Source organism: Pleurodeles waltl, chromosome 5 (assembly GCF_031143425.1).
Source record: "Pleurodeles waltl isolate 20211129_DDA chromosome 5, aPleWal1.hap1.20221129, whole genome shotgun sequence".
Lineage (NCBI taxonomy): Eukaryota > Metazoa > Chordata > Amphibia > Caudata > Salamandridae > Pleurodeles > Pleurodeles waltl.
This window is the reverse complement of record NC_090444.1, coordinates 1,799,225,864-1,799,249,947: the sequence shown is the minus strand read 5'-3', so window position 1 is coordinate 1,799,249,947 and position 24,084 is coordinate 1,799,225,864. Positions and strand designations below refer to the sequence as shown.

The window sequence follows — 24,084 nt, the reverse complement described above, 5'->3', positions numbered from 1 at the left end:
TTAGGTGGCCCCCCAGACACCAGGTTTTTAGATTTGTCTGCCTGAAAAAGAAAAAGGACAAAGAAGAGCCTGACCAGCGTGAGAACTGAGGACCAGCCTGCCTACCTGCTGCTGCCCCGACAATCTTGTGGACCTGTCTCGTCATGCAGCTGTGCATCTCCCAAAAGCCTCGGAGAGCTACCTGCACTTCTTAAACCAGCCAGTATCTCCCTTGGAATGAAGGAGCTACTTCCTTGCAGGCACCAACTGTGTAGGAAGCTGGCTCTGTATATAATATATCAAAATGAGATATAGTGTGCACAGAGTCCAGGGGTTCCCCAAGAGGCTTGACAGAGACAATAATAGATAATACTAATGCTCTATTTGTGGTAATGTGGTTGAGCAGTTAGGCTTATCAGAGGGTAGTGTTAAGCATTCGTTGTACACACACAAGCAATAAGTGAAAACACACACTCAATGACAACTCCAGGCCAATAAGTTTTTATCTAGAAAAATATTATTTTGTTAGTTTATTTTTAAAACCAAAAGATTCATTTAGCAGGTAAGTACATTAAATGAAATAGTAATACTTATGACTTTGAATAGTGACTTTGAATAGATTCGATATTCTACACAGTTTTCTTTAAAATGGCAAAAAGCTATTTTAAAAGTGGACACTGCAATTTTCAACAGTTCCTGAGGGAGGTAAGTCGAGCACAGTTTCTGAGGTAAGTACCACTCTTACGGGTTCAGTCTCCGGGGCATAGGTAGCCCTCCGTTGGGGGTTCAAGGCAACCCCAAGCACCCAGCACCAGCAACACAGGGCTGGTCAGGTGCAGAGGACAGGAGCCAAAACAACATGGGCGCCTATGGAGACAGGGGGTACTCTGGTTCCAGTTTGCTTGCAGGTAAGTACCCGCTTTGTCGGAGGGCAGACCAGGGAGGTTTGGAGAACTACTGGAGGGGTCCCAAGTAGGCTAAAAAAACACACCCTCAGTGGCACGGGGGCGGAAGGGTGCAGTGTGCAAACAGGGCGTCGGGTTCTCAATAGAACTCCATGGAGGGACCCGGGGGTCATTTAAGCACCGCAGGCCGGGCACAGGGGGGCCTCTCAGGCTAGCCACCGACTGGGCAAGGGCCACCTGCTGATCGTTGCTGCACCGGTTGTCTGTTTCTCACAGGCCTGGGGGCTGCGGGTGCAGTGCTCCTCCAGGCGTCGGATATCTTCATCCCGGGCAGTCGCGGTCACAGGGGGTCCTTGGGATTCCCTCTGCAGGTGTCGTTGTGGGGATGCAGAGAAGTCAGCCCAGGGTGAACATGTTGTCGGAGTCGCCTGGGGGTCCTCTCTGGATAGTTGGTTCCACTGGACATAAGTCCCTTTAAAGATGGTTTATTTTCTTCTTGTTGGACAGAGCTGCTGTCCACTGGAGTTCTTGGTCCTTTCTGGGTGCAGGGCAGTCCTCTGATTCGGCAGAGGTCGCTGGGCCCGATGGATGCGTAGCTGTTTGTTTTTCAGGTTCTTTGAAGCAGGAGACAGGCCTGTAGGGCTGGGGCCAAAGCAGTTTGCGTCTTCCTTCTTCTCTGTGGGGTTTTTCAGGTCAGCAGTCTTTCTTCTCTTGTAGGTTGCCAGGAATCTAATTCTCTTGGTTCAGGGTTGCCCCTACATACTAAATTTAGGGGTGTTTGTAGATAAAGGGGCAGTAGCCAATGGCTACTGTCCCTGAGGGTGGCTACACCCTCCTTGTGCCCACTTCCACTGGCTGGAGTGCCCTGTGGCATTGTAACACCAGCCTTGAGCCTCTGAGGCTCACCGCTAGATGTTACAGTTCCTGCAGGGGGAGGTGTGAAGCACCTGCGCCCAGGACAGGCTCTGTTTCTGACCACAGAGTGCACAAAGGCACTCACCCCATGTGGTCAGAAACTCGTCTGGAAGTGGCAGGCTCGCACAGACCGGTCAGTCACACACTAAGAGTAGGGGTAACATACAGGGGGCATCTCTAATATGCCCTCTGTGTGCATTTTTCAGTAAATCCCACACTGGCATCAGTGTGGGTTTGTTGTGCTGAGAAGTTTGATACCAGAGCAGCTACAAGCATCAAGGCTTGTTTGTATCTCAGCCTGACACCATCGCCGCTACCGGAGGGATGACGGAATCAACGAGTCTCCCCATAAGAGTGGCCTGGCTGTCTGTTTTTCTTCCCCTCTGCAGGTCTAACCAAGCACACAGTGAGCGCCCTTCATGCACAGGACTAGACAACAAAGAAAACCTCTGCACCTGAGCACCCTGGTTCGTGTCCAAGACTATCGACTGTGCCTCCTTGCTCCCTGGATCCTCACTACCTGGGCCCCCGGTGGGAGCTCCCAGATGTGTCCCTATGTCCCCCTCTAGAGCCTGTTTCTTGGTGGCCCCGCCTTCGCCATCTTTGCAGTGCACAAGGCACCTGACCCGTCCAGCACCTCTTCACCCGGACTCCCCAGGGCAGGTAAAACTGAACTGCTGGTGTTTCTTGTGACCTTGCCCCTCTAGCACCTTAAGACCAAAAAGGGGGGACCCTCTCACCCCAGATACTTGTTCAAATAACTATATGCTGTAAATGTACTTTATCCATAAAAGCGGATTGGTGTATTTTAATTATCCCACTATGAAGTAATTGCAAACTCTCAGCCCATGTACTCAATCTGGCCACACTGCACTTACAATGTCTAATTGACTTAGACACTGACAGGGAATATTGCTCATGCAGCTATGCCCTGACCTGTGGTATAGCACACCCTGCCTTAGGGCTGTAAGGCCTGCTAGAGGGGTGACTTACCTATGCCACAGGCAGTGGTTTGTGGGCATGGCACCCAGAGAGGGATGCCATGTCGACTTTACCTTTTTCTCCCACCAGCACACACAACCTGCAAAGGCAGTGTGCATGTGCTTGGTGAGGGAACCCTTAGGATGGCATAATACTTGATGCAGCTCTTAGGGACCCTCCCTGGCCACAGGGCCCTTGGTACCATGTGTTACTTTTAGAAGGGACTTAGCTGTGTGCCAATTGTGGAAGCAATGGTACAGTTTAGGGAAAGAGCACACGTGGTGGGGCCTGGTTAGCAGGATCCCAGTACACATTTAGTCAAGTTAGCATTCCATGTCAGTCAAAAAGTGGGGGGTAACCATGCCAAAAGGGGCACTTTCCTACACAACACCCTCCCAAACGAAAGAGGATGAGACTAACCTTTCCAAAGAGTGTCTTCATTATCTAAGTGGAAGAATCTGGAAAGTCCATCTACATTGGCATGGGCAGTCCCAGGTCTGTGTTCCACTGTAAAGTCCATTCCCTGTAGGGAGATGGACCACCTCAGAAGTTTAGGGTGATCATCGTTCACCTGCATAAACCATCTGAGAGATCTGTGGTCAGTTTGAACTATGAAGTGAGTACCAAAAAGGTATGGTCTCAACTTCTTTAGGGACCAGACCAGTCCCTCTCAATGGCACTCCAACTCAGTTCTCTGGGAAGTAACCTCCTGCTAATAAAAGCAACAGGCTGGTTATGGCCATCTTTGTTGGTTTGGGACAGGGCTGCCCCTATCCCATGTTCAGAGGCATCTGTCTGCACAATGAACTGCTTAGAGTACTCTGGAGTTTTATGAACTGGTGCTGAGCACATTACCTCTTTTAGGGTGTCCAAGGCCTTTGGGAACTAATTGTCCAGTTAATTTTCTTGGGCATCTTTTTAGAGGTAAGTTCTGTGAGGGGGTCACAATGGATCCATACCTCTTCACAAACCTCCTGTAATAACCAGTTAGGCCAAGGAAGGCCCTGACGACTTGAGTCTGGCATGGTAGGAGCTTCCCAGTCCAGAATTGTCTAGATCTTGGGCTAGAAGGGTCATACTTGGCCTCCACCGTCATGGTGGCCTAAGTATACAGCAGTGCCCTGCTTTATCTGGCATTTGGATGCCTTAATAGTGAGGCTTGCAGATTGCAGAGCCTGGAAAACCTTCCCCAGGTGGACTAGGTGATCCTGCGAGGAGTAGCTACAGACAGCAGTATCTTCTAGATATGCTGCAGTAAAGGACTCCAAACCAGCAAGCACTTGATTTGCCAACCTTTGTAAGTTGACAGGGGGATTCTTTAAACCAAAGGGTATAACAGTAAACTAATAATGCCTATCAGGTGTGGAGAATGTTGCCTTTTCCTTGTGCCATGCGGATTTGTCAGTACCCTGCAGTCAAGTCAAAAGTACTGAGGAGCTTTGCTGCACCTAATTTATCTATCTGTTCATAAGTCCTGGGAATGGGATGAGCATCTGTCTTAGTGACAGAGTCGAGACCTCTGTAGTTCACACAAAACCGCATTTCTTTCTCTCCACTATGGGGATGAGGTTTGGGGACTAAGACCATGGGGATAGCCCAGGGGCTGTCAGTGGGTTCATTAGCCCCTAAATCCAGCATCTTGTTGACTTCCACTTTCTTCCCTGGTTTAAACTCCACCAGTGCAGCTTTCTGCTCATACCACTGCTTCTGGAGCTGTTGGCTGGCTTTTTGGATGCTTTCTCTGTGTAGTTTGCCGTCCTAGAATGTAGGCCTAGTACATAGTCCATCACATCTTCCTTAGGTTCGTGGAGAGGTCTCTCCCAACGCTCCTTCACAAGTGGAAGTGGTCCCCTGACAGGGTGACCAAACAGAAGTTCAAAGGGGGGAAACCCTACTCCCTTCTGAGGCATCTCTCTATAGGTGAAAGTAAGCATGGCAAAAGGACATCCCATCTCCTTTTGAGTTTTTCAGAGAGTCCTCTGATCGTGCCTTTCAATGTCTTGCTGAACCTTTCAACAAGCCCATTGGTTTGTGGTTGGTATGGTGTGGTGAACTTGTAGGTCATCCCAGTCCTTCCACATGTGTTTCAGGTAAGCTGACATGAAGTTGGCATCTCTGTCAGAAACCACCTCCTTAGGAAACCCTATTCTGGTAAAGTTACCAATGAGGGCTTTGGCTACTGCAGGAGCTGTAGTAGACCTAAGGGGGATTGCTTCAGGATACCTGGTAGCATGATCCACTACTACCAGTATGTATTGGTTTCCTGAGGCTGTGGGTGGTTCACATGGATCCTCTATGTCCAAACCAACCCTTTCAGAGTGAACTCCAACCACTGGTAGTGGATTTAGGGGGGCCTTTGGGTGGCCATCTGCCTTACCACTGGCTTGGCAGGTGACACAGGAGCTGCACAACTCCTTCACCTTTTGTGACATGTTGGGTCAGTAGAAATGGCTGTCAAGCCTATTCCAAGTTTTAGTTTGGCCCAGATGCCCAGCTAGGGGGATGTCATGAGCTAAAGTGAGGATGAATTCCCTGAACTGCGGAGACACAACCACTCGCCTGGTGGCACTAGGTTTGGGGTGTCTAGCCTCAGTGAACAGGAGCCCCTCCTCCCAATAGACCCTGTGGAAGCCACTGACATTTCCCTGTTCCTGTGCAGCAGCTTGTTGTTGCAGGCTCTCCAGAGTGGGACAAGTTCTCTGTCCCTGGCACATCTGGCCCCTAGAGGATCCCCCTCGTCCCAAGAGCTCAACCTGATAAGGTTCAAGTTCCATGGGCTCAGTTCTCTCTGGGGCTGGTAAGACTTCTTCCTGAGAAGAGGGATCTTGTGCCTTTTGGTGTTCAGAAGCTGGCCCTCCAGTCTTCATCCCCTTTCTCTTCAAAGATTGTGCCATTATTTTAGCTCCAACATTTCTTTTTCACTTTGTGCTCTGATTTGTGCTGTAGTCTTTACACATACCATCTCAGGGATTTCCAGCATTGCTGCATGGGTTTTGAGTTCTACCTCAGTCCAGACATTCAACTTGGAATGCAGAAGAGACTACTACCTGTTTCAGGTCAATAACCCCTCCGCATTCTAAGGACACCATAGCCATGGGATGCACCTTAGTTACATTATCAGCATTGGTCACTGAATATGTCTGTCCCGCCAAATACTGTCCTGAGGAAACCATTGTTTCTGTCACCATGGTGACACTGGCACCTGTATCTCTCAGGGCTTAGTCCCATTAATCAAGGGATGAGGTCTGTATTTCTTCATATTAGGGGACTAGACAGCAAGAGCGGTAACATCTACCCCACCCTCAGAAACTAAAGTAGCTTCAGTGTGAACCCTGATTTGCTCTGGGCACAGTGTTGATCCCACCTGGAGACTTGCTATACCAGAGGTAGCTGGTGTAGTACTAAAGGGATTCTTTTTAGGGCAGGCCGAGCCTCCAGTTTGATGTCCATTCTGTCTACAGTTGAAACACCAGGCCTTTTTGGGATCAATGTTTTTACCTTTGTACCCATGAGAACATTGCAAAGAGGTTCGAGGCCCACCCTCTTCCTCAGGTTTTTGGGGGCCTTTAGAAGACTCTTTACTTTTATCCTTAGGTGTCTCACCACCCTTCCTCTGGGAAGGCCTTGTAACACCTTTCTTTTGGTCACCCCCAGTGGAAGTCTTAATCACCTTAGTCTTGACCCAATGGTCCGCCTTCTTTCCCAGTTCTTGAAACGTAATTGGACCTCGGTCTACCAGATATTGATGCAACTTTTTATTGAAGCAGCTACTAAAAATGTGTTCTTTCATAAATAAATTACAAAGCCCATCATAGTTATGCACTTCACTTCCAGTTGTTTTCACTGAGGAGTCTACAAAATCAAACCCAGAACTGTCTGAAGGTTTCATGAGCCCCCTGAACCTAATTCTATACTCCTCAGTGGTGAATCCAAAGCCCTCAATCAGGGTAGTCTTCATGCATTCATATGATTCAGCATATGCACCAGTGAGTGTGAGGAGTCTATCCCTACACTTACCAGTAAACAGTTCCCAAAGGGGAGCTCCCCAGGCTGTGAACCACTTGTTGATGTCATCACCCTACTCCTAATTTGGGACAATCCCTTTGGGGATTTTAGAGGTATCAGAGTGCTCTTTGCCCTTATGTATTAAGTTACCATTATTAATGGGTGCCAGGCCCATTTCTTCTCTCTCTCTTTCTATAGCCAAGAGCTGTCTCACCAAGGCTAGTCGTTTGGCCATCCTTGCTAAAAGGAGGTCCTCTTCACTGAGGCTGCCCTCAGTGTTCCCTGAGGAACTAGGCTCAACTGTGGGAGACCCAGATCCTGTGAGCAGTATCCTTGGAGTCAGGGGCACTGAGACCCCTGTCCTGCCTAGTTAGGTTAGGAGGGGGGAGGTCAACCTCCTGATAACTAACTTCTTCCCCATCTAAGAGGGTATCATCCTCCTCATTAGGGAGTTCCTTTGCATTCTCTGCTAAGAGCTGCTGGAGCTGAATCTTGGTAGGGTTGGAACCAGTTTTCATCTTTTTGAGACCGCAGAGAGACCTTAACACTCATCTTGAGATGGAGATAAGGGGTCAGGCCGAGTTCCAAAACCATGTCCTCTGAGCTGCCCATTATGTTACTAAGGTTGGGAATTTCTTTTAGGAACTAAAACTACTTCTAGCTACTTACCCCTAACTATGTTAACTTTAAAACATAAAACGAAATGCTAAAGGGGACTTAACCAAGGCCTAGCAGAACTTAAAAAAATTTAGGCAAATTGTCAAATACAAAAATCAGTTGAATCTGAAGGCAATTTGGAACCTAGTCCTTTATCACTTGTTGGCTGTTTAGTCCAGCAAATGCAAGGCCATAGACCCCACCACTGATCCACCAATGTAGGAAGCTGGCTCTGTATATACTTGTAGGAAGTTGGCTCTATATATACTATCTCAAAGTGAGAGATAGTGTGCACTGAGTCCAAGGGTTCCCCTTAGAGGTTGATAGTGGCAAAATTAGATAATACTAATGCTCTATTTTGTGGTTTAGTGTGGTCGAGCAGTAGGCTTATCAGAGGGTAGTGTTAAGCATTTGTTGTACACAAACAGGCAATAAATGAGGAACACACACTCAGACTTCACTCCAGGCCGATAGGTTCTATATAGAAAAACCTTTTCTTTATTTTAGAACCACAAGATTTGAGGTAAGTACATAAAATGCAAGGTACTTCACACAGGTAAGTAGGGAACTTTGACTTAAAACAGTAGCAAACACAGTTTAGGTTAAAATGGCAATAAACCATTTTAAAAGTGGACACTGCAAAAATTAACAGTTCCTGGGGGAGGTAAGTTTGGTTAGTTTTATCAGGTAAGTAAAGCACTTACACAGTCAGTATCCTGGACATAGGCATCCCACCATTGGGGGTTCAAGGCGACCCCAAAACCACAGCACCAGCAACACAGGGCCGGTCAGGTGCAGAGGTCAAAGGAGGGCCCAAACACATAGGTGCCTATGAAGAACAGGGGTGCTCCGATCCTAGTCTCCTTACAGGTAAGTACATGCGTCCTCAGGGAGCAAGCGGCCGGGTGCAGTAGGCAAAGCAGGCGTTGGGTTTGCTATAGAAATCAATGGGGGGACCTGGGGGTCACCAAGGTGATGCTGGTAGGGCACAGGGGGGCTTCTCGGACCAGCCACCAACTGGGCTAGGATGAGGGCCACCTGCTGGTCACTCCTGCACTGGTAGGTGGTTCCTCTCGGTCCTTGGGGCTGCAGGTGCAGTGCTTGGTCCAGGTGTCGGGTTCCTTTGTTACCAGACAGTCGCGGTCAGGGGGAGCCTCTGGATCCTCTCTGCAGGTGTCGCTGTGGGGGTGCAGTGGGGTAGTCTCAGGGTGTCCACGTCGTTGTAGACGCCTGGGAGTCCTCTCTGCAGTGTTGGTTGTCCTGGACTCGAGCTAGGGGAGTCGGGTGCAGAGTATGAAGACTCACGCTTCTGTCGGGAAGTGAGAGTCTCTTTAAAAGTTGTTTCAAAGTTGTAAAGTTGTTGCAGTTTCTAAACAGTGCCGCTGTTCTCAGGAGTTTCTTGGTCCTTTAGGTGCAGGACAGTCCTCTGAGTCCTCAGAGGTCGCTGGTCCCGCTGGATGCGTCGCTGTGCAGGTTCTTTGAGTCTGGAGACAGGCCGATAGGGCTGGGGCCAAGTCAGTTGACGTCTCAGTCGTCTCTGCGGGGCTTTCAGGTCAGCAGTCCTTGTTGTTGTAGGTTGCAGGAATCTGATTTCCTGGGTTCTGGGTCGCCCCTAAATACTGAATTTAGGGGTGTGTTTAGGTCAGGAGGGCAGTAGCCAATGGCTACTGTCCTGGAGGGTGGCTACACCCTCGTCGTGCCTCCTGCCTGAGGGAAGAGGGACACATCCCTCATCCTATTGAGGGAATCCTCCGAACTCAAGATGGAGGATTTCTAAAGGCAGGGGTCATCTCAGCTCAGGACACCTTAGGGGCTGCCCTGACTGGTGGGTGACTCCTCCTGGTTTTTCCCATTATCTCCTCCAGACTTGCTGCCAAAGTGGGGGCTGTGTCCGGAGGGGCGGGCATCTCCACTAGCTGGGATGTCTTGGGGTGCTGTAACAGGCAGGAGTCTTTGAGGCTCACCGCCAGGTGTTAAAGTTCCTGCAGGGGGAGGTGAGAAGCACCTCCACTCAGTGCAGGCTTTGTTCCTGGCCACAGAGTGACAAAGGCACTCACCCCATGTGGCCAGAAACTCGTCTGGTTGTGGCAGGCTGGCAGAAACTGGTCAGCCTAGCACTAGGTCTCTAAGATGCCCTCTGGGTCTATTTTACAATAAATTCCACACTGGCATAAGTGTGCATTTATTGTGCTGAGAAGTTTGATACCAAAGTTCCCAGATTTCAGTGTAGCCAATATAGAACTGTGGAGTTCGTTCTTGACAAACTCCAGACCATATAGTCTTTATGGCTACCCTGCACTTATAATGTCTAAGGATTTGCTTAGACACTGTAGGGGCATAGTGCTCTTGCACATATGCCCTCACCTGTGATATACTGCTAGAGGGGTGACTTACCTATGCCACAGGCAGTGAGAGGTGGGCATGGCACCCTGAGGGAAGTGCCATGCCGACTTAGTAATTTTCTCCCCACCAGCACACACGAACTATGAGGCAGTGTGCATGTGCTGAGTGAGGGGTCACTAGGGTGGCATAACACATGCTGCAGCCCTTAGAGACCTTCCCTGGCATAGTGCCCTTGGTACCAGGTGTCTCATGGCTGTGCAATTTGTGGGAACAAATGTACAGTTTAGGGAAAGAACACCAGTGCTTGGGCCTGGTTAGCAGGTTCCCAGCACACTTTCAATCATAACTGGCATCAACAAAAGGCAAAATGTTAGGGGGTAACCATGCCAAGGAAGGCATTTCCTTACAATACTGAACCAAAGTAAGGTATAGTGTGCACAGTGTCCTTTGGATCCCCAGATGCTTAACAGAGGCTAAAGTAGATTATACTAATCTCTCTTTTGTGATAGTGTGGTCGAGCAGTTAGGCTTATTAGAGGGTAGTGCAAAGCATTTGTTGTAAACACATAGTCAAGTAATGAGGCACACACTCAGTGACTAACTCCAGACCAATGTGTTTTTATAGCAAAAATATACTTTGGTACTTTATTTCTAGAACCAAAAGGATCTTTGTTGCAGGTAACTACAGTTGTAAGTATGTATCAGTCTTATATATCAAATGTACTTTGTTTTGTTTAGGTTTTTCAGATAAAACAGTTTACAAGTAAGTAACACTTTTCAATTTCAAAAGTAGACACAATTTCTCTTACGAAGTAATACAGTCCTAGGGGAGGAAAAGTGTTAATACAGTTTGTAGTAAGTACTCGATTTACAATCCCAGTCTTCCGGGATTAGGATGTCGAGAGGTCAAGGTTCAAGTTGACCCCCAAAGGCGCTCCACCAACAACACAGAGCCGGTCTGGCATAGCGGTCAAAGTTGGTGTCAAGTTTTTAATGGAATCCTACGCAGACTGGGCGCACTTGGAAAGAAACAGGTTGCAGGTAAGTACCTGTCACTTCAGGGCACAGATGTGGGGGGTTTGGGTGAGCACAGTGGAGCCGGCCACAGGTCAGCACCAAACACACACACTGTGATAGGGTTTGTCCAGGGAGGTAGGTCACCTAGGTTTCTCTTTTTCCCTTAGAAATAGCCCAAACTAGGGAGGACGATCAAAACGACTTTTATTTGAATTTCTTAAACAGTGCTCTGCTCAGTCAATAAAGTCTGTGGTATATCTCTGTAAGTCTAGTCTTTCTCTTCCCCTTGGTCTGACAGTTTCTTTTATTCCTTTGTCTCCTTAGGTCGTCAGGTTTCTTCGTTATCCAGCGCTCAGGTAGCCAGCGAGAGAACGGGAGAACAAAAGAACAAGCCATTGTCAGGTAAGTGTTTTTCTTGTTGTTGGTTGCATGCACTTATGGGGTGGCGTAGTGAGGGGATCCCATTTTTGGGTTAGGGGGAAAGTATTTGCCCAAGTGAGTGCTACACCCGTGGAAAAAGAGAAAAAAAAAATAATGAGGTGGTAGAAACCGTGGTTTGATTGAGGGGGCGGTGTTTTTAGTTTCTCTTTTCCTTTCTTATGTAGTTTGTTGTCTTTCTTTTTTTTTCTCTTAATTATGATGCTCATGCTTTGTACTGATTAAGGTTGAGTGCCCAGGGTTCCCCCAGTTTTCTCCTTTATAGTGTGTTTCTTCGTTCCTGGTTTAGTTGTGAGTGCCCAGGGTTATCGTAGAGTTTCCACCCGCCCTTCGTTCCACCCCGCTTCCTCCCGACCTTCCCTACTAGCCTCGTATGCTGGTCGTGTAAGCGGTCACATAACTGGTGTAGCCACGTCCCTCCAGAGCTGTGGCTGGCTTCCCCGCTCTTCTCCTCGGCTCTTCTGCGTGGTCTGGGACCGGTTTGGGGATGTTCCGTTACACCTCCGTCCACGCTAGTTTTCCCTCTGGATTAGTCTCCTTCGTTTGCTCCGGCTTTTCTTCCTCCTTTGCCCACTCTCACCAGCGATGGATCTTTACGGATAACGCATGCACGCTTCTCTGTGCATGCGTCCAGTGTTCTTGTCGAAGCCCCCTGAGGGACCCAAATATCGGTCCGAGCTTCTCTCATTCTTGTGCCCTGCCACACTCTGTCTTCCCAGAGAGTGGCTGTTTTAGCCACGAGTCAGCAGGATGCTGTGATAAATAGTCAGCATTGGTCAATAAGGATCCAGCGGTATGTCGTTCCTGAAACAAAGAATTGGAGGGATAAGAACCACCTTTGCATTTGTATCTTTGTTGAACCATCTAGGTCAAGGGGGCATGATCTGTGAGAAGCAAAAAAGGTCTACTTAGCAGGTAGTAGTTTAGGGCCTCAACAGCCCATTTTATAGCTAAACATTCCTTTTCCAGGATGGGGGTAGTTCTTCTCCCTTGGCAAGAACTTCCTGCTAATGTATACTGAGGGTGTCCTTCCTCATCGTCCTGTGAAAGGACAGCCCCTAGTCCTTGGTCGGAGGCATCTGTCTGTAGGGAAAAAGGTTTATTAAAGTCCGGACATTGTAACAGGGGTTTAGTAGTTAAGAGCTCCTTTAGTGTCTGATAGCTGTAATACTGTTTTTCATTTAACTGGGTTATCTTGTTAGGTCAGACCTTCTCTAAAAGGTCTGTTAAGGGTGCAGCCTGGGTGGAATAGTGGGTATGAACCGCCTATAAATAACCGACCATCCCTAAAAAGGTCCTTATGTTGCGTTTGCTTTTTGGGACAGGTATTCGTCTAATTGCTTCTACTTTATCCGATTGGGGTTTAATTAGCCCTCCCTCAATGACATATCCAAGATAGTTGATGGAAGTCTTGGCTATGTTGCATTTTTCCGCATTGGCGGTCAAGCCTGCTTCTTGTAATGCTTGTAGAACCTTGGATAGTTGTTCCAGATGTTGATCCCTTGTGTGGCTATATATAACTATGTTATCCAGATAAGCCGCTGGGTATTCCTGGTGGGGTCTCAAAATTATGTCCGTTAACCTTTGAAAGGTAGCAGGTGCTTCATGAAATCTAAAGGCAACACTGTGAATTGATAAAGTCCAGAAGGAGTAGAGAAAGCGTTTTTCTCCTTATCGGGTAGATTCAGAGGTATCTGCCAGTATCCTTTAGTTAGATCTAAGGTAGTCAGATACCTGGCCTGGCCTAATCGTTTGATTAGTTCATCTACCCTGGGCATGGGATAGGTGTTGAAATGAGAAATAGAATTGAGTAGGCGAAAATCAATGCAAAATCCGATACTCCCATTTGGTTTTGGAACCAAAACCACTGGTGAACACCACAGACTGTTGGATGGCTCTGTAATATCTGCTTCTGACATGTCCCTTACTTCTTTTTCTACCAAATGTCGTCGGGCTTTGGGAAGGCGATAGGGTTTCTGTCTAGCAGTTTCCCTTCTTCCGTTCTAATTCGGTGTTATATTAAAATAGTCCCACTAGGCCTATTTGAGAATACTTTTTCTTGAGATTATCTTCTTGATTGGAGTTCTTTGTTCTTCAGTTAACTCTGAGCTATAAGAAGGTTCTGTTTCTTTGTCTTCTTCTGGTAAAGGGAGTTCTAAGGGTTTTGTTTTTGTAATGAAGAGGGTTGCCTAATTGCTAGGGTTAGGAGTATCATCCTCTTCCCAAGTTTTAAGCAATTTAATATGATATATTTGTCTTTTCCTAGATTTCTCAGGGATTTCTATCCTATAGGTCATTGGGGTTACTTTCTCCATCACCCTGTATGGTCCCTGCCATTTGGCTAGAAGCTTGTTGCCTGTTCTAGTCAGAGTCAGAACTTTACTGTCAGCAGGTAAGTCTTAGTTTCTTTCCAACGTCATACAGTTTATTTTGTCTTTCCTGACTCTCTTTTAGATAGGACCTTACGTCCCCCCCATGCAGTGTGGAGGTTTTCTTTTAACTCTCTAGAATAGGTTAGTATGTCACAGGACTAATTTTCTGTCTCTTCCCACTGTTTGGCGTCCATATCTAACAGTGTCCTTAGTTGTCTCCCAAAAAGTAGTTCAAACGGACTATGTCCAGTGGAGGCCTGGAGATGAGTCCGAATGGCGCATAATACGAGAGGTAGCTTTTTGTCCCACTCTCTGCCTGTCTCTGTTATGGTTTTTCTTAACAGGATTTTGATTGTTTTAATATACCTCTCTACTGGCCCGTCAGTTTGTGGATGATAAACAGAGGTACGTATTTGCTTTACTCCTAGCAACTGACCTACCTCAGCCATTAAGCATGACATGAATAACGTTCCTTGGTCTGTAAGAATTTCTTTAGGAAAAACTACCTTAGGAAAAAAAAAAAATCATGGCCTGTGCTATGCTTTTAGTAGTCATACTGATGAATGGTATAGCTTCAGGGTATGTAGTTGCATAATCCACCAGGACCCATATATATTGGTAGCCTCTTGACGAAGCCACTAGTGGGCCCACTAGGTCCATCCCTACTCTGGAAATAGGGGTGTCAGTAATAGGTAAAGGGAACAGTGGGGCTTGTGGCTGAGTACTGGGATTAACCAGCTGACATTTAGGGCATGGACGACACTGTCTCCTGATATTTCCGAACACACCTGGCCATTAAAACCGGCAGAGCAAATATTCCTCTGTCTTATCTCTCCCAAAATGACCCCCTTTCCCCTGACCATGTGCCAAATGTAATACCTGTTCCTGATACCTTCGGGGAACCACTAACTGCATTTTCAGCGACCCCTGCTGTTGAACACTCCAATGTAATAGCCCATTTTTAACCAGGAAATAGGGACCCACCTGTCCTGTAGTGTTTAAGACAGCCGCTTTCCAAGCATGCTTAAGGGTGGGATCATCCCTCTGGCACACTCTGAACTCCTCTGAAATAGACAGCGCTCTTTTTTTCTTCTGGGAAAGGTTCCAATTCTCCTATTGTTTTGTTAAAACCGGTACTCCGCCTTCCGTGTCCTTTTTTGTCTTTTGGTTAGTTGTTCATTGTCTTTGGCTCGTTCTATCTCACCCTCGGAAAAAGGGGCATTGTGCAACTACGACTTCATGGAATTTTGTGTAATTGTAGTTTCTGACAGGGATTGGGAATCAGGATAATCAGTCACTATAACTATGTCTTCTACTAGATTGGGAATCCCTCCAGCATGGATCTTTTCCTCCCAACCTTCCAATTTATTGTTACCTCCGCTACGGGATATACATTGCTGTCCCCGTGGATGCAACTAATAACCGCTGTTTCTTCTCTGATCCAATGTTCTTGGGTAATCAATTTTTCATTAAGAACACTCTGACCACACTCAAAGTCAATTAGCAATAGTCTGGTTATCTAATTTACAGTCAACGTTTTCATATACAGAGGGATTTGTCCTCCAGCCCACAATACTCTGCCGCTGGTCAAGCCTATTTCCATGGGTTCAGGGGGTGAATGTTTATGGGGAGAATTCCAAGCTGTGTGTCCCCACTCAGCACAGTTGTAACATTGAGGAGACTGAAGGGGTTCCTTAATAGGGAAGCATCCGGCTAGTGGTTTTTCTATGGCAAACCTCGTAACGGTCTTCGGGGTTGTAGGAGGATGTAAAGGCTTTTGACCCTGCGTTACTCTTCTTCCTGGTGTCACCCTGACGTCTGTGGCTCTGTAAAAAGTGCAGGCTAATTCTATAGCAGAAGGAACAGTAATATCGGGCGGTTGTCTTATCCAGTTGCAGGTGTTTACTGGTAGGGCGTCTAAGTACTGTTCCAGTAAAATGGCCCGGAGGATTTCCTCTTTTGTGCTCTCTGTGGGTTTCAACCATTTATAACCCTCATCTTGTACACGGAAAAAGAGAGCCAGGGTATTCTATAAAGGTGTCCACTTAGTTCTTCGGAACCAGATTCGGTAACATTGCGTACCTAGCCCTATTCTCTCTAGTATAGCTTTCTTAATGTCCCCATAAGGTGTCACTCCGCCTGGGTTGATGGCTTGGTAAGCTGACTGTAAAGTACCGGTAAGAAGCGGGGCTATATACTGTCCCCAGCGTTCCGGTGGCCAGCTGGAAGAAGTGGCAACCCTCTTGTAATTAGTAAAAAAAAAAAAAAATGCGTCAGAGTCTTCTCCCTCCTGGTATTTTTGCAGGACAGAACTAGGTACCGTCGGATGCGCTCTAGTGGCAGCGTTTCTGAATGGCTATTTCATGTACCAACTGATTATTTGCCATGATGATTGCTTGATTTGTTTAATGCGCTCTGCAATGTTTCTCTATCTGAATGAGCTTTCTTAGCTTGTTCCTCCCACACAAGCTGTAGATGGCAACGTCCTTCGGCTAATTGGGCGATCATGTCTGCGAGAGTAGGTTTTCCCTTCATGGTCCCTTCCCTATGTGGAATTGATGTTTCTCCTGATCCCACTTCTGACACCACTATGATAGGGTTTCTCCAGGGAGGTCACCAGGGCTTCTCCTTTTCGCTCAGAAATAGCCCAAACTAGGGAGGACGATCAAAATGGCTTTTATTTGAATTTCTTAAACAGTGCTCTGCTCAGTCAATATAGTCTGTGGTATATCCCTGTAAGTCTAGTCTTTCTCTTCCCCTTGGTCTGACAGTTTCTTTTATTCCTTTGTCTCTTTAGGTCGTCAGGTTTCTTCGTTATCCAGCCCTCAGGTAGCCAGCGAGAGACCGGGAGAACAAAAGAACAAGCCATTGTCAGGTAAGTGTTTTTCTTGTTCTTGGTTGCATGCACTTATGGGGTGGCGTAGTGAGGGGATCCCATTTTTGGGTTAGGGAGAAAGTATTTGCCCAGGTGAGTGCAACACCCAAGGAAAAGGGAAAAAAAATAATGAGGTGGTAGAAACCGTGGTTTGATTGAGGGGGCGGGTGTTTTTAGTTTCTCCAGCATTGGATCTTTCATAGATTCACATGCTTGAATCATCCCCGTCGTCGATGTGGGAGTCTCACGGTAAACTTAAATACATAAAGCAGTAAGTCAGTAAAAGTAAAACCAGTAGGCCCTAGTAGGCCTCATAGGGTATTTTACAGTCTATCCACCTTGTTTTGTGAAAAAGACCCAAACTTCAGTATCAACCAATCAGGTTTCAGCCCCTCCCAAACACTCCCAACAGAGGCTGAATTCCCTCAGATTTTCTACCGCATGTCGTGTGAAGGGAGTCTCCCTGAGCTCTGCTCAGTTTTTTCCTATTCTCTGACTGAAGATTGTTTTTTCTCTCAGGAAACTAGCTACAGCTTTACTATGTCTGAAAAGGCAAAGAAGGGTCTGTTCAGAGACTGTGACAACTGTGGGAAGAAGAGACTGCATGTTGATGACCCCCACAAGAAGTGTATCTACTGCCTTCATCCAGACCACAAGGTGAGAGACTGCAAAATCTGTCGCACCTTTAGTCAAAAAACCCTCAAAGACCGTGAGGGTAGACTTCTCTTATGGCTGCAAAAACAGAAAGCCTTAGAACATTCTTCCTCAGACGACAGCGAAGCGTCATCACAGACTTCTCGCCCTCAGAAAAGAACAGGTGAGAGAAGTAGAGGGTCGGATGAACCACCAAGGAAGGTGCTCAAAAAGACAAAACAAGTCTCTACTGAAGCGAAAAATGATGTTTTCCACTCAGAGACATTTAAAAATGGGCCAAAAAAGGTTCATTCAGAACCTACTACGCCTTTGCACCGAAAAAAGCACCTCAAAAAAGCCATCTCTGTCTCTGTCACCACAAAAAGAGGCAGAAAAACTATTTTCGGTGAAAAAACAACCGTCGACGACCACCCCGTCGACGACTGTGTCGACGGTAACAGCGACCACGGTATCGTCGATGTTCACAACACCAGCCTCACCGATGATTGACGTCGTCGCCGTTGTCATCGACGACGATAATTACAGGAAAATTTTTCAAGAAAGCTTCGTCGGCAACCACATCGTCGACAGCGGAGGCCTCCTGGGTTCACCAATCAACCAGGGCACTCCCATCTACGAAGCACCTCTCAATGAGGTTTAAAAAGGCACTGCCGACGACGGCACCTACACAAGATACGTCGGCGAAACAACCGTCGTCTATAAAGTACCCGTCGACGAAGGGATCGTTGACAAAGGACCCGTTAGCAAAGACGCCGTCAATGACGGAACCGTCGACGAGAGAGCCGTCGACGAGGGAACCGTCGACGATTATATCCTCCACAGTTTACAAACCATCCACCTATCTGGATACTTCGCCACACCATTACTCATACCACCAGGACGACTCCACCAGATTCTTACCCCTTTCACTTATTAATATAGGGGACAAGGCGTCTGATATTCTGCCGATGCATACCTCACCAAGTAAAGTGTTGCCATACCCACCACAACATCTTTTAGACGATGATGACGATGATGCATACTCTCAAAACGATGGAATGTTTGGGGCAGCTAGTAGCCCGTCCCAACTCAATGTCAAATGCCAAGAGTTTGATGAAGAAGAGGATCAACATTACCAGCCTAGTTATGCCTCAACATCTTATCCACAGACAGAACAACCATCGCCCCTTGCTATGCCTAGCACATTAGTGACAGATCTACAATATATGTTGAAGGACTACTATAAAAGGTTTCCACCATCAACTCAGTCCACGCCACCTAGACCTCAGAGCTACCAGACACCTCGGCAAGCTCAGACTACTAATCTTTCCGAAACGCCACAGGCTAGTATACCTGTAACTAGCCAAACTCCGGAAGCTTGCCCCTCGTCAAACGACGAAAGGGAAGAGGGTGAGCTAAGAGATTCGGCGGCTAGTGAATGGGATGATTATCTCGTTCCCGCACCATCTCCACCGCCAGCAGGTCCAGTAGATTCTCCTCCAGAGGACATAGGAGGTTTCCATAATTTAATAGAGAGAGCGGCGAAACGTTTTGGCCTTGCAATTGTTTCCCATGAAACCGAATGTTTTTTGTACGACTTTAAAGAGCCATCAAAGAGATCTGTAAGAGGCATACCCATTGTAGATTTCTTATGGCAGGAGGGTTTGAAGGCAATGAAAAACCCGGCAACAGTGCCTTCACAAATGCCAAGACTAGAGAAAAAATACAAGGCCCCAGATGATTCTCCGGCCTGTCTAGTCTCACAGCCGAAACCTGACTCTGTTATATCACAGGCGGCTCAGCGACGTTCCAAAAACCCCTCCACACCTATTGCGTCTCCCCCAGACAAAGAAGGAATGAGACTAGACAATATCGGCAAGAAATTCTCCTCTGTTGCTGCAGTCACGGTTAAGGCGGCTAATTCCCTCGCCATCCTGGGAAGGTACAATCACCAGATGTGGGCAGACATGTCTGCCTTTTTAGATTTACTGCCAGAAGACGTCAAGGTGGAAGCAAAAAAGGTCTTGCAGGAGGGAGAAAGGGTCTCCGCAGAGATAATAGACAGCGCAATAGACATTTCTCTCACTGGCTTTAGACAATTAGCTGGCGCAGCAGTCCTGCGCAGACAAGGATGGCTTAAAGCTACTTCATTCAGACCAGAAGTCCAGACTCGTGTTCTCGACATGCCTTTTGATGGAGAGAGTTTGTTTGGCAAACATGTCGACGACATGTTGCAGGCTATCAAGACGGATACCGATACAGCAAAATCCCTAGGTACCCTGCAATATAAAAAACAACCTTTTCGTGGAGCAAGGGCTAGAGGTAATTACTCCTTTCGAGGTGGATACCAACAATACAGGTCACAATATCCATCTTCCTCCACAGGATCACGACATCAGTACCATCAGCAACAGCAGCATTATCGATTACCACCGGCCGCAGCTTACAAACATCCAGCTAGAGGAAGAGGAGCTGCCCGAGGAAGAGATACAGGCAGGAAGCAATGACCCGCGGATCATCTCAACGCTTCCCCACCAACCAACATCGAGGGTCGGAGGTCGCATCACTTCCTATTTCCCCAAGTGGAAGGCTATAACATCGGACAGATGGGTTCTCGATGTAGTGGCCAGAGGTCATACTCTGGAATTCACACAAACACCACCGATTGTTCCTCCATCGGGCCCACCGCCTCCGAGGTTGAAACAACTCCTCAGGGAAGTAAGAATAATGCTAAGAAAAGGAGCAGTAGAACCAGTCCCTTTATCTCAAAAGAACAGAGGATTCTACTCCCGTTTTTTCCTTCTAAAGAAACCCTCAGGAGACTGGCGCCCCATCCTGGACTTGAGAGCACTAAACAAGTTTCTAAAGAAGCAACCGTTCAGGATGGTAACATTGCAGGATGTCCTGCGCCTGTTAAACACCGGAGATCGGATGGCATCCCTAGACCTCCAGGATGCCTATTTTCATATCCCCATATATCGCAACCATCGCAAATTCCTAAGGTTCAGAGTAGGACGTATGCACCTTCAATTCCGGGTTCTACCATTCGGTCTCAAATCAGCCCCCAGAATCTTCACAAAAATGTTAGCTCCGGTAGCAGCACATCTCCGCCAGTCAGGTATCCAGGTCTTCCCTTACCTGGACGACTGGCTTATAAAGGCACCCTCAAAATCGCAAGTAACAAATCATATCTCCTATTGCCTTCAATTGTTACACAACCTGGGGTTTGTAGTCAACTACCAGAAATCTCAGCTCTACCCCAAACAGGAATTGAGTTTCTTGGGAGCAATTCTGGACACAGTCCGCAGCAAAGCGTACCCATCTCACGAGAGGAAACAAAAGTTAACCTCCTTGGCAGACAGGCTATCCAGAAAAAAGTTCGTTTCAGTCCGCATCTACAAATCATTGCTCGGAATGATATCATCATGCATTCCGCTAGTCCCAGATTGCAGGCTCCATATGCGACCCCTGCAAGAGCAATTGGACATACAATGGACCCAGGTCAACGGTTCCTTCGAAGACAAGATTCGCATAACGCCTCTAATGAAGAACACCATGAGGTGGTGGGCGACTCTAACCAATTTGTCAAACGGACTGTCTTTTCTTCTTCAAACTCCAAGTTACATAGTAACAACGGATGCCTCTCTCGAAGGATGGGGTGCACACTGCCAGGACCTGCAAATCAGCGGAATCTGGAATCAGAAAGAGGGTCAGCTCCACATCAATTATCTAGAACTCAAGGCAATACACTTAGCTCTAAAAGCTTTCTTACCAAAGATACAAAGTTCAAGCGTCTTAATCAGGACGGACAACACAACCAGCATGTTTTATCTAAACAAGCAAGGAGGCACAAGATCCCTACAACTCTCGCAGCTAGCCCAACAAATTTGGACATGGGCCATCAAGCACAATATTTCACTCAAAGCGGAGCATGTGCCAGGACAAACCAATGTTCTAGCAGACACCCTGAGCAGGACAGTGATTCCTTATCACGAGTGGGAGCTAGACCAGAAAACTCTCAACGGCCTTTTTCTATTATGGGGCAAACCGAACTTAGACCTATTTGCCACTCTCTAGAACAAGAAATGCCAGTTCTACGCAAGTTGGCTTCCCCAAAAAGATTCGTGGGGGAATGCGTTTTCGATGAGATGGTCCGGAGTTTATGCCTACGCTTTTTCTCCGATCCCGCTCATTCCGAGAGTCATCAACAAACTGAAGGCGGAGGGGTGTCGCCTTCTGCTCATAGCTCCCAGATGGCCCAGACAAGTCTGGTATACGGAGCTCCTCATGCTCTCCGAACGACCACATCTACGACTCGGACAGAGTCCGACTCTTTTAACAATGCACCAGGGACAAGTCAGACACCCAGATCCGTCGTCTCTTCATTTGTCGGCTTGGCTCCTGAATACAATGAATACTTGAATCTCAACATTTCCCCGGAGTGTAGAGACATCTTAGCAAAAGCTAGAGCTGACACTACCAACAAAACCTATAAACTTAAATGGAAACGTTTTTGTATATTGTGTGCAGCAGAAGATATACATCCTTTGTCCTCTACTCCGGAACAGATACTTCCATATCTCCTGCTCCTGGCAAAATCAGGACTTGCATATTCTTCCATTCGGGTACATCTGGCAGCAATCTCCAGATACCGCAGATCACCAGACAGACTCTCATTGTGCTCCACAAGAATTGTCAAACAATTTATGAAGGGCCTTTTTCGGGTCTTCCCGCCAGTTAGAAAGCCTCCACCACTATGGTCCTTGAATGTTGTGTTCATGCAGCTCATGAAAGCTCCTTTTGAGCCGATCCACAAAGCTGACCTAAAATTAATCTCATGGAAAACAGCGTTACTGCTAGCTCTTACTTCAGCAAAAAGAGTCAGTGACATTCAGGCTTTCACTGTCAAACAGCCTTTCCTCCAATTCACAAACTCAGGTGTCATTCTGCGAACAAATCCTAAATTCATCCCGAAAGTTCCTTCAACGTTTCACTTAAATGAACCAGTCATCTTAAAAACCTTTTTTCCAAATCCGCAAACAGTAGCGGAAAAAACATTACATTCTCTTGATATCAAAAGATGTTTAAAGTTTTATCTACAGAAAACTCAAGCCATCCGCCAGTCGGATCAATTATTTGTAGCATTCGGCGGAACAAAAAAGGGGCACGCGGTGTCCAAACAGACTATAGCAAGATGGATTGGCCTGGCAATTCAATTCTGCCATTCAAAAGCAGGAAAACCGCTCCACACCAAGGTGAGAGCCCACTCTACAAGATCAGTAGCCACTTCAGCTGCACTCTTTGCAGGTGTACCACTACATAGCATCTGTAGAGCAGCAACATGGTCCAGCCAGCACACATTTACGAGGCATTACTGTCTAGAGGAAACTAACAATGTCGATACAGCAGTGGGACAGGCAGTGCTGAGGCATCTATTTCGTTAAGGTGAGCCTCTTACACATCCCACCACCACACTCGAGGTATGTTCGTTATTGGTTCTTAGTCTCGTTAATAGTTAGTGTGTTTTACTCTAATTTTGTGCTTCAGATTGTTCACTTTGTTATACTGCGTTAACTTGTCGTAGTCTTCATAATAATAACACAGATTGTGTCAGGATTTTCTGCCACACACCTGTTATTGCTATTCTATTCGGATGTTTATGGATATAGATATATTGATATGTACGTGGATTTTTAAAGCTGAACTAATGTGAATCACATCACTTATAAAATTATGATAGAATTACAGTTAATGTAATTCACTAATTAAGAAAACATTACTGCTCGTTATTCTGATTCAAGCATGTGAATCTATGAAAGATCCAATGCTGGAGAAGAAAATTAGTTACTTACCTGTAACTGCAGTTCTCCAGTATTGGTATCTTTCATAGATTCACATGCGACCCACCCTCCTCCCCTCAGAGGCTCCCCTATTATACAGATATTAAACTTCACACTCCTACTAGAAAATCTGAGGGAATTCAGCCTCTGTTAGGAGTGTTTGGGAGGGGCTGAATCCTGATTGGTTGATACTGAAGTTTGGGTCTTTTTCACAAAACAAGGTGGATAGACTGTAAAATACCCTATGAGGCCTACTAGGGCCTACTGGTTTTACTTTTACTGACTTACTGCTTTATGTATTTAAGTTTACCGTGAGGCTCCCACCTCGACGACCGGGATGATTCAAGCATGTGAATCTATGAAAGATACCAATACTGGAGAACTGCAGTTACAGGTAAGTAACTAATTTTCTTCTCTTCTCCTTTCTTATGTAGTTTGTTGTCTTTCTTTTTTTTTTCTCTTAATTATGATGCCCATGCTTCGTACTGATTAAGGTTGAGTGCCCAGGGTTCCCTCAGTTTTCTCCTTTTATAGTGTGTTTCTACGTTTCTGGTTTAGTTGTGAGTGCCCAGGGTTATCGTAGAGTTTCCACCCGCCCTTCGTTCCTCCCCGCTTCCTCCCGACCTTCCCTACTAGCCTCGTATATGCTGGTCGTGTAAGTGGTCACATAACTGGTGTAGCCACGTCCCTCCAGAGCTGTGGCTGGCTTCCCCGCTCTTCTCCTCGGCTCTTCTGCGTGGTCTGGGACCGGTTTGGGGATGTTCCGTTACACCTCCGTCCACGCTAGTTTTCCCTCTGGATTAGTCTCCTTCGTTTGCTCTGGCTTTTCTTCCTCCTTTGCCCACTCTCACCGGCGATGGATCTTTACGGATAACGCATGCACGCTTCTCTGTGCGTGCGTCCAGTGTTCTTGTCGGAGCCCCCTGAGGGACCCAAATATCGGCCCGAGCTTCTCTCATTCTTGTGCCCTGCCACACTCTGTCTTCCTAGAGATTGGCTGTTTTAGCCACGAGTCAGCAGGATGCCGTGATAAATAGTCAGCATTGGTCAATAAGGATCCAGCAGTATGTCGTACCTGAAACTAAGAATTGGAGGGATGAGAACCACCTTTGCATTTGTATCTTT

At 46.9% G+C, this 24,084-nt stretch overlaps 1 protein-coding gene across 2 annotated transcripts in view; it reads left to right on the top strand.

The window, feature by feature from the left end:
• LOC138296807 (exportin-5-like) overlaps positions 1 to 24,084 on the top strand; it is a 1,394,731-nt gene that overhangs the window by 932,029 nt on the left and 438,618 nt on the right. The window contains exons 30-31 of one of the 2 annotated variants that reach the window (XM_069236252.1): positions 11,126 to 11,203; positions 16,409 to 16,486. In XM_069236252.1, the coding sequence (XP_069092353.1) occupies positions 11,126 to 11,203; positions 16,409 to 16,486 (156 nt within the window). The remainder of the gene's footprint in view (positions 1 to 11,125; positions 11,204 to 16,408; positions 16,487 to 24,084) is intronic. The other variant, XM_069236253.1, reaches the window with a different exon arrangement.